Genomic DNA, 9,802 nt, shown 5'->3' with positions numbered 1-9,802 from the left:
AGGGCAGTGTCACTGGCCCTCATATGTGGGATCCGAACCGGGGCCCTCTGGCATCCCAAGCCAGTTCTTAACCATCGCGCCATTCGGCAGGCCCTGGGGTGTATTTTAAATTTGAGGGAGGGATCAAGTAATATACCAGGAAACACACAGTAAACAGACCCGGGAAGTAATTCTCCAGGATTGGCTGGGGAGGAGATAGTGTATTAGGGAATAGCCTTGGAGAAATTGAGACATTTAAATGGCACTTGAAGAATGACTAGTACTTACCAAGTGGATAAAATGGAACTGAATGTTTTAGGTAAAAGAAACAGCATTAGAAAGAATCTGAAAACACATACAGAAATGCATTCATTTGATAATAAGGAGCACTTACAAGTACATGTCCTAGGAATTGGGTATATAATGCTGAATAAGACAAGTACAATCCCTGTCTGCTAGAGCTTTCAGTCTGGAAATTAAAATTGTTCTGAGTTAGCATTCAGAGATTTCAAACTGGTGGTACTGTTGGGCCAGATTTGAGTTGAAGGTGTGTTTTGTTTGTCATACACAGTGGTTTCTCTCTCCCCTCTTCTTCCTGCTCTTGCCCAACAAGTAAATTGCCAATACTTAATTAAAAATGAGATTTCACACGCAGATGGGCATTGAAGACCTGGCAGGTGGCCTACATTCTCAACTTTCACTTCCACCAGAAGTGAGTAGTGGCTACCCACTTAAGTGAGCGTGCAGTTGTACTCCTCCATACTTTTATTTACACCTGGCACCTTTTATTCGTTTATAAAGTTTGCCTGACTCCTATTGGGTTGTTGGAAGAGTCATGACGCATTTTTGCAATGAAAAACAGAAAAACGTGTCATGACTTTTCCGACAACTCAATTACATGTGTTTGAGTTGTGAGCCCTCAGATGAGTAGTTTACTTCAGTCTCTGCCATCCTAAATTTTCTTTGACAAATTTTAATAGGAGAAAGTGCAGAAAAATATGTAATGCGTTTTAGGACAATATCTTTTGAAAACAATTAAAATAAACATTTTAGTATTCAGACAATAGCTATTTTTTACTGAGCATTATGTGTTAGGCACTGTATACTGTAGATTTTCTCATTTGAGCTGTATGTATTCTCCTTTTAATCTAGGTTCAGAGAGTTTAAGTAATTTAATTTGTCAAACTACTTAGTGTGAGAGCTGGGATTCTAATTCATATATCTGACTCAGAATGCTGCCATGCAGGTAATCTTTGGTTATCTGGAACATGTACCTTCAGCATGTATTTATTGAATGTGGGCATGTGCCAAATATTCAAAGATACAAGAAAAACTGCTTGTTCTCTGCATGGGGCTTATAGTTAGTTGGCAAGTCAGGCATATATGTAAAACAGGTAACAATAGATGGGAGCACATAATAAATACCAGGTGATTAATATGAATTCTAAGGAGGCCCCAAACTGCAACAGTGCCAGGGAGACTAGAAAGGAAGACGCTGATAGAAATGAACTAGGTAAGAATCGTGTAACTTGGTGAGACAACATGGAGATAGAGAGAGGTGGGTCAGAGTTGATTTACCAGACTTGCCAATGCTAGGTAATTGAATGGGAATTAATGCTTTAGAAGTAAAGGTCATCAGAAGAGAGTAGGTTTTCGCATAGACCAGGGCTCGGCAAACTTTTGAGACGGAAGAGCCGCCAGTGGTCGGCAAACTGCGGCTCGTGAGTCACATGTGGTTCTTTGGGTGTGTACATGTGGCTCTGAAGTAAAATTGAAAGTGAAAATAAAACTATCATAGTTTCATTTATAATATTACTTTAAATTTTCCTTATTTGTAAAAATATATTTATGAATCTCGAATAATTTTTAAATTGTTGTGAGGGACAGGATTGGCTCTTCTAGGAGTTGGCAAACTTTTGAGACAGAACATACCCAAAGAGCCTGGTATAGACTAATGAGTTAGTTTTATATATTTGGTGGTGGGGGGCAGGTTTTCCTTTAAAAGTAAATAGCAAAAGAAGATGAAAGCCAAGTAAGCATGGAATGCAACAACATCAACAAGCAAATAAAGACAACCCAGCATACAAAGTACAGCCTTCACTCCAGCTTTGTTATTTATTCTTAGGCTGATGGCCTTTTCTTAGTCCATGTGGGATCTTGAGGTCAGATAAGTTACTTTAGTTTTGAATGTGTTGAATAGATTCTTCATTAATATTCATTTTCGGTATTTTAATTTGTTTTGAAAATGATTTGTCCTGTTGCTTTTACAGGTAAAATTTTTCGAAGAATTCAGTGGTCTTTTTAAAAAAGATAATAATGTTATTGAGATATAGTTCACATACAATAAAATTCACCCTTTTAAAGTGTACAAGTTCAGTGGTTTTCACTATAGTGGCAGAGTTGTCCAACCATCACAACTGTTCAATTTTAGAACATTTTCATTACCTCCGAAAGCAACTCCATACCCATTAGCAGTCATTTCCTCATTCCCTTTCCCCCTAGCCTCTGGCAATCAGTAATCTAATTTTTGTTTTTATGGTTTTGCCTATTCTGGATAGTTCATATAAATGGGATTATACAGTATGTGGCCTTTTGTGACTGGCTTTCACTTAGAATGTTTTCTAGGTTCATCCATGTTGTAGCATATATAAGTCCTTTTTATGACTGAATAATATTACATTGTATGGTTATACTTAAACACTTATCAGTTGATGGACATTTGGATTATATTTACTTTTTGGCTATTACAGATGATGCTGCTATGAACATTTATGTGCAGGTTTTCATGTGGGCATAGGTTTTTTGTAATCTTGAGTGGAATTGTTAAGAGTAGAATTGGTGGGTTATAGGATAACTCTGTGTTTAACATTTTGAGACATTGTCAGACAACTTTTCAAAAGTGGCTGCACCATTTTGTGATCCCACTAGCAATGTGAGGGTTTTGTTTTCTCCACCTCCTCGCCAGTACTTACTGTCTATCCTTTTGATATAGCCAGCCTAGTGGGTGTGAAATGGTATCTCCTTGTGGTTTTGATGTGCATTTCCTTAATGACTAATGATGTTGAGCATTTTTTATATGCTTTATTGGCCATTCTTCTTTTGTAGAAATGAGTATTAGAATCCTTTGCCCATTTAAAAATTGTTATTCATTTTGTTATTGTTGTCAGCAGTCTCTTTTAACAAAGATGGGTGTTAACTGATAAACAGCATTTGGTACTAGGTGATGGTGAACTTTTCATGTGTATTAGTGATAAATTTTTGGATTTAACTAGTTGTTAATCAAGAATATTTTAAAGTGCTGGTCTTTATAAGTATTCCTTTTAGATAGAAAGTTCTAAGATTTTACTTCAGGTTGACTAAAACAGTCAACAACACTTGATTGAGCATGCCTGTATAATAATAAGAAGGCCTAACTTTAATATTTTTAGAATGTCAAAAACAGCAACATTTTATTTATTTGCTTATTTTTTATTTTTTTGTTTTGTTTTGTGTTTAAAGATTTTATTGGGGAATTGGGGAAGGAGAACAGCCAAGTTATTGTCCTTTGATCTTAGTTGTGGAGGGCGCAGCCAGCTCAGCTCCAAGTACATTCGCCATCCGGCCGCCCGTGTCGGCAGATCCCTGCCGCTAAACTCAAGATGCCGTGTTCAGTCTTAGTTGCGAGTGGGCGTAGCCCACCATCCCATGCGGGAGTCGAACCGGCAACCTTGTTAGGAGCATGTGTTCTCACCAGCTGAGCCACCCTGCCACCTGTTGGCAGCTCAACGGCAGCTCAGCTGGGGTGCAGCTCACTGGCCCAAGTGGGAATTAAACCGGTGACCCTGTTGCTCAGAGCTCGCGCTCTTAACCAGCTGAGCCACTCGGCTGGCCCCAAAACAGCAACATTTTAATTAAGTCTTTAAAAATCTAAGCACCAGATTTTTATTTTGTGATTCGAATTGAGTCTGAGTTAACTGGAAAATTCTGTCGTTTCCCAAGTAATTGAATCTACTTTGTAAAATGTATTCTAATACCTGTGTCTCTTTTTTTTTTAGGTTATCCTGAGTACCACATGTCTAACAGTTTTCCTTGCAACATTAGCCAGTATTTTTCCCTGCCTTCGAAAGATCAAAATTGCTCTGGAAGTTGGAGACATATTTGATTTAAAAGAAATATCTTTAACAAATGGACAATATGTCTATTACGAATACACCAACAAGTAATGATGCCTGTCTGAGCATTGTACATAGTTTGATGTGCCATAGACAAGGTGGAGAGAGTGAAACATTTGCAAAAAGAGCAATTGAAAGTTTGGTAAAGAAACTGAAGGAGAAAAAAGATGAATTGGATTCTTTAATAACAGCTATAACTACAAATGGAGCTCATCCTAGCAAATGTGTTACCATACAGAGAACATTGGATGGAAGGCTTCAGGTTAGTCTTGTACTAGAGTTTTTTAATACCTTTTGTAGTGGCAGATTAAAGTAACTCTTGTTTTCTCTTAAGTTATTTTGGGATAATTTAACCCTTTCTCCATCTCTTTAGATACTGTACATCCTGTACCAATACACATTATGGGAATATGTAGAAGAATATGTCTTCCATATAATAAAGCTATATCTTAAGAATTTTTTTTTAATGTTTTGACTAAAAAAAGTTGAATATAGAAAATTTTGAACATACCGTAAAAAGCAGAAGAAAACTCATACCTTTAGCACTTTGGTATTCATCCTTTTCTTTTTTTTCAGTTTTTTTCCCCCTTTTTGGTGTTACATGCACATTTAAAAAACTGTTATACTTAGTCCTTTTATAATTTAGAAATCTGATATTGTATATTTGGTACTGTTATATGAAAAAAAAATCTAGAAGAATTCAAGCGTATCTTTAAAACTTGAGTTAAAACTATATTTTACAAATTTTCTCTACCTTTCATTTTGATTGGTTACATTTTTCATGTAGAACTACATAATACAGCCCTGCGTTTAATATTTTTTAGAAAACAAATTTTTCTTTTTTTAAAAGATTTTTATTGGGGAATTGGGATGGGAACAGCGCTGGGGGGTTGGGGGAAGGGGAACAGACAAGTTGCTGTTCTTTTGTTCTTCAGTCTAGTTGTGGAAGACGTTGCTTCACTGGCCCAAGTATTGCGCTCTTCCTGGGAGAGGCAGATCAGTCGCTAGCTTCTGGACGGCCACTCACACTGGCTGCTGGCTACCCACGGCAGCCCATGGCAGCCCACTGCAGCAGGGGCTGCAGCCTACGCCATCGCCAGCAACTCACAGCAGCCCAGCTCCAGGTTGAGCTGTTGTTCAGCATCTTAGCTGTGGAGGGCAGTGTCACTGGCCCTCATATATGGGTCCGAACCGAGGCCCTCTGGCGTCCCAAGCCAGTTCTTAACCATCGCACCACTCGGCCGGCCCTAGAAAACAGAAATTTTATGTCATTAGATTTAAAATTTTATTTCTAGATTTTAGGCATAGTTTCTGCAACAAACTCATGCTTCTTTGCATTTTTGAAACCCAAGCACGGGCCTTGAAATCATACCTAAGTCCACTGCTTTATGACCATGGCCAAATAAGTTATTTTGAGCTTTAGTTTTTCTCATTTATGAAATGGGAATTATAATACTGACTTTGTAGAATTGTAAGGATTAAATGAGAACATGTATAAAGTACCTTGCATAATGTGGGATACATAACTGATGCTCAGTAAATGGTCATTTGTTTTTCCTAGGTGGCTGGTCGGAAAGGATTTCCTCATGTGATCTATGCCCGTCTATGGAGGTGGCCTGATCTTCACAAAAATGAACTAAAACATGTTAAATATTGTCAGTATGCATTTGATTTAAAATGTGATAGTGTCTGTGTGAATCCATATCACTATGAACGAGTTGTATCACCTGGAATTGGTAAGTAGACTTTGCTTTTCTCTTAGAAGCACAAAGGGGAAAGATCTCAATAGTATTTAAATTTTAAGTTAAATTATAAATTTGGATATGGCCCAGGACTACAACTAAGACATTTTTAATGAAATATAAATATTTGAATTTGAACTTTGCAACAAACTTGTATTTTGACTGCTAAAACTAAGTATATATAGTTGGTATTTTACCCATTTAGAATATTGTTTTTGAAAAATAAGATGAAAAGCACGATAGAATTTAATACTTTATATATTGCCAGATAGCATTTATACTGCTGTTTTTGAAATGGTTCATGAATTTTTTAATCTGGCTTATATTTACATTTTGTAATTTTAAGTATAATGAAAAACATTTTCATGGTAATGATAAATGTTTCATTTTTTTTTCTCCTTTAAAAAACTTAAGATCTCTCAGGATTAACACTGCAGAGTAATGGTAGGTAACCTGTTTCTTATAACTTTCTTTGTTTTCTTCATCCTGTCCCCTCTGTTTTTTATTGACTTAGAATTAATTTGTGTGGATACTGATAATATTTATAAGAAAAAAACTTACTGCTTTGGAAATGTAGATTTTTGGGAGTGGTCGTGCATTGGCATTTAAATCTGGATTTAAATAGGCTATTGGCTTTTTGGATTTGACCTATTTATTAACTAAAGTAGTCTAAAAAATATGATAAGGGAACATAAAACATACAAAGAAAGAATATTTTTTGAATTGGTTAAAACTGATTATTTTGGAAGAAAATCTCACAGAGCTAGTTTAAGTGGGTATAAGTAAATACCTGTAATGTTTGGTAATTTGGAATCATGTATAACATCTTTTGAAAATACCAGTATTCTCATCTTTCTTCATTTCAGCCAAACGTATTTTTATGAATAATTTAAAGAATGATTTAAAACTAAATATATGTTAAAATTTTTTCAGTCTTGTTAGATTATTTTTTTTAAAGATTTTTATTGGGGAATTGGGGGGGATGGGAACAGCACTGGGGAATTGGGGGAAAGGGGAACAGACAAGTTGCTGTCCTTTTGTTCTTCAGTCTAGTTGTGGAGGATGTCGCTTCACTAGCCCAAGTTGGCACCATCATTGCGCTCTTCACGGGCGAGGCAGATCAGTCGCTGGCTTCTGGAGGGCCGCTCACGGCGGCTGCTGGCTGCTCATGCTGGCTGCTGGCCACACATGGTAGCTTATGGCAACCCACTGCAGCAGGGGCTGCAGCCTATGCTGTCGCCGGCAACTCACGGCAGCCCAGCTCCAGGTTGAGCTGTTGTTCAGCATCTTAGGTGTAGAGGGCAGTGTCACTGGCCCTCATATGTGGGATCCGAACCGGGGCCCTCTGGCGTCCCAAGCCAGCTCTTAACCATTGCGCCACTTGGCCGGCCCCCAGTCTTCGATTACATTTTGAGTAAATAAAACAAGGCTACTTGAGAGTATATGCTGATCACAGATAACCTAGTCTCATTTTAAAAAGGAGAAAGTGTTTTGAGGTGGGGAAATGAAACAGATGGGTGTGTTTGTTTTTTGTTTTGTTTTTTAGTGTAATATTTGAGAACATAAATCTGTTAAAACTTTAGCCCTGTTACTTAGAGCATGTTAATGAACTCAAAATTCTGTAGGAACTACTTAATTTTCAGAGAAACTCTGATAAAGAGCCACTATCATCTTAGAAAGGTGTGCCATTGTTCTGGAGTGAAATTAGTGGCTCAGCACCTCGTGTTGCAGAATCTTAGAGGTGGGTCAGAAATATAATCTGATCTTAAACAAAATTTAGGAAGAGCATGAAAGTCTGCTTGTTTTCATTCTCCAATTTTCTTTCATGTTGCTAATGATAGAGGAAGAGTCTAGTGCCTTTTAGTACTTGTTAATGGTTAGTAGGTTTCTGAGAACACTGGAAGCTGTTGTGATGGTCTGGGAAGGGTAGCTTTAAGACTGGTTAAGGGTCTTCTGCCACTGACATTGATTGGTATCATGTCACTTCCCACTTTTCACTATTCTCTATTCGTGTTTTTGGAGAATTAAAGCGTTTAGCTCAGAGGGTGTTAGGGGGTGAGGGGTCTCTCAACTGTAGTGATAGCTATATCAGAATCTTCCTAGGAGGGTGGTTGTGAGGGGATTCAATTCTGAAGATTCATACTCCACCCTATCCTAAAATACTGCCGTTACCGATAAGACTGTGTGTGGATGACCTCTTTTTAGTAGCTCTAGGGCTGTCTTCAGCCTGTAGATCCCCCTGCTGGTGGTTATATAAAGGGCAGCTTCAAAGGCTTATTTCCTCAGAAAACAACAGGTATTTATCACAGCTCCTTCTAGATTTGGACCAAAAAAAAAAAAAAAATACAATGTCAGGTAACTGAAAGTTAAAAAAAATGGGATAATTCCTTCACTTTTGAGTTCGGATTGTGCCCATCCAGCCTGTCTCGTTTCTTCTGTGAGACTTTCCATGACCACATCGACCTGTGTATTCATTTTCACAAATACTTACTGAGCGTGTATTGCCTGGTACTGTGTTAGGTTCCAGGGACAATAGGATAAATAAGGTGCATTTTCTCCACTTAGGGAGCTCATAGTCTGCTGGAGGAGAGAAAAGGTACATGAGACAGTGATAGTATCAGCAGACAAGTGCTGCAGCCTGCCCGCTGGTGGTGGTGAAGAGCACAGACCGGGATGAGCCCAGTGGCCTCACTTTTCTGTTCACTGTACATTCCTTACCCCTCATTGAACATTTTACAATCACTCTAAAAATATGGTTAAATCATAACAGCTAATACTTACTAAGTAGTCATTTTGTATCAGGTACTGAGCTCACTGATTTACGAGTATTGTGTCATCGTTCTCATGATAATCTCTACATAGTAGGTGGCATTATCCACACCTTATCAGATGAAGAGACTGGTGCCTGGAAAGGTCAAGGAACTTGCCCAGTATGAGACAGCTTGGAGAAGCGGGAGTAATGTGTGCTCACTACTAGATATTTAAACAATATAAAAATATTATAAAAGGCTATAAGCTCCATGGGGGCAGAGATCTTTCTCTTGTTTCTTGATGTGTCCCAAATGCTAGAACAGTACTTGGAACATAGGTGCTCAATAAATATTTTTTCAGTGAATGAATTTGTCAAATGCTAGTCCGTAAAGAGAAATACTAAATAGTTTGGTGTCTGTTTTTCTGGACTTTAAAAGTATATACTATATGTTTTTTTTTAATTTTATTTTTTTGACTAGGCAATACATGGTCCATAAATCAAAATACTATAAAAAGGTATACAGTGAAAAGAAGTGCTCCCACCCCTGCCCCCATTCCCCCCTACCTCAGGTAATCGCTTTTATTAGTTTCTGGTGTTTCCTTCCAGGGTTTCTTTATGCAAAAATATGTGTATTATTTCCCTCCTTTTCTTATACAAAAAGCGTATTGTGCACTTTTCTGGACCTTGCTTTTTTACTTACAGTATATGATTTTTTAAACATGCATGTGATCATAGTGTACAATAGTGTTTTGTAACCTACTTTTTTTTCTCTTGGCAAAAATATATTGCAGACGTCTATCCTTGTTGATACCAACAGTTTTACCTAAGAAACATATGTTTTAAGTTATTTGACTAAAGAGACCTGCAGACTAGTAGAAGCCCCAAACTTATGTTTGGGAAAGTTTAGCCAACATATTAGGCAAGAAAAAGTTATGAGGCATACTTCTTTAAAAGCAGAGTTCAGTTGTTATGATGGCATATCAAAGAGTCAGCTGAAAAGCAGAAGGGAAGAGTATGAGTTTGACCAGCTCTACCCTCAAAATCAGTAACTTTCTCCTTATGTATTAGCAATATCAGTATCTTGGTAAAAAGATCCTGGTCATGGGGCCGGCCGAGTGGCTCAGTTGGTTAAGAGCTCACTCAAGAGTGCGAGCTCTGAGCAACAGCAGTTCGATTCC

At 37.7% G+C, this 9,802-nt stretch overlaps 1 protein-coding gene across 4 annotated transcripts in view; it reads left to right on the top strand.

The window, feature by feature from the left end:
- The window catches only part of SMAD4 (SMAD family member 4), a 104,890-nt gene that overhangs the window by 59,830 nt on the left and 35,258 nt on the right, over positions 1-9,802 (top strand). For all 4 annotated transcript variants that reach the window (XM_019627540.1, XM_019627542.1, XM_019627543.1 and 1 more), the window contains exons 2-4: positions 4,014-4,392; positions 5,692-5,866; positions 6,287-6,316. In XM_019627540.1, coding sequence (XP_019483085.1) covers positions 4,144-4,392; positions 5,692-5,866; positions 6,287-6,316 — 454 coding nt within the window. In that variant the 5' untranslated portion in view covers positions 4,014-4,143. The remainder of the gene's footprint in view (positions 1-4,013; positions 4,393-5,691; positions 5,867-6,286; positions 6,317-9,802) is intronic.

The sequence above is a fragment of the Hipposideros armiger genome, unplaced genomic scaffold (genome assembly GCF_001890085.2).
Source record: "Hipposideros armiger isolate ML-2016 unplaced genomic scaffold, ASM189008v1 scaffold_736, whole genome shotgun sequence".
NCBI lineage: Eukaryota > Metazoa > Chordata > Mammalia > Chiroptera > Hipposideridae > Hipposideros > Hipposideros armiger.
This window is presented reverse-complemented; position numbering and strand designations above follow the sequence as displayed.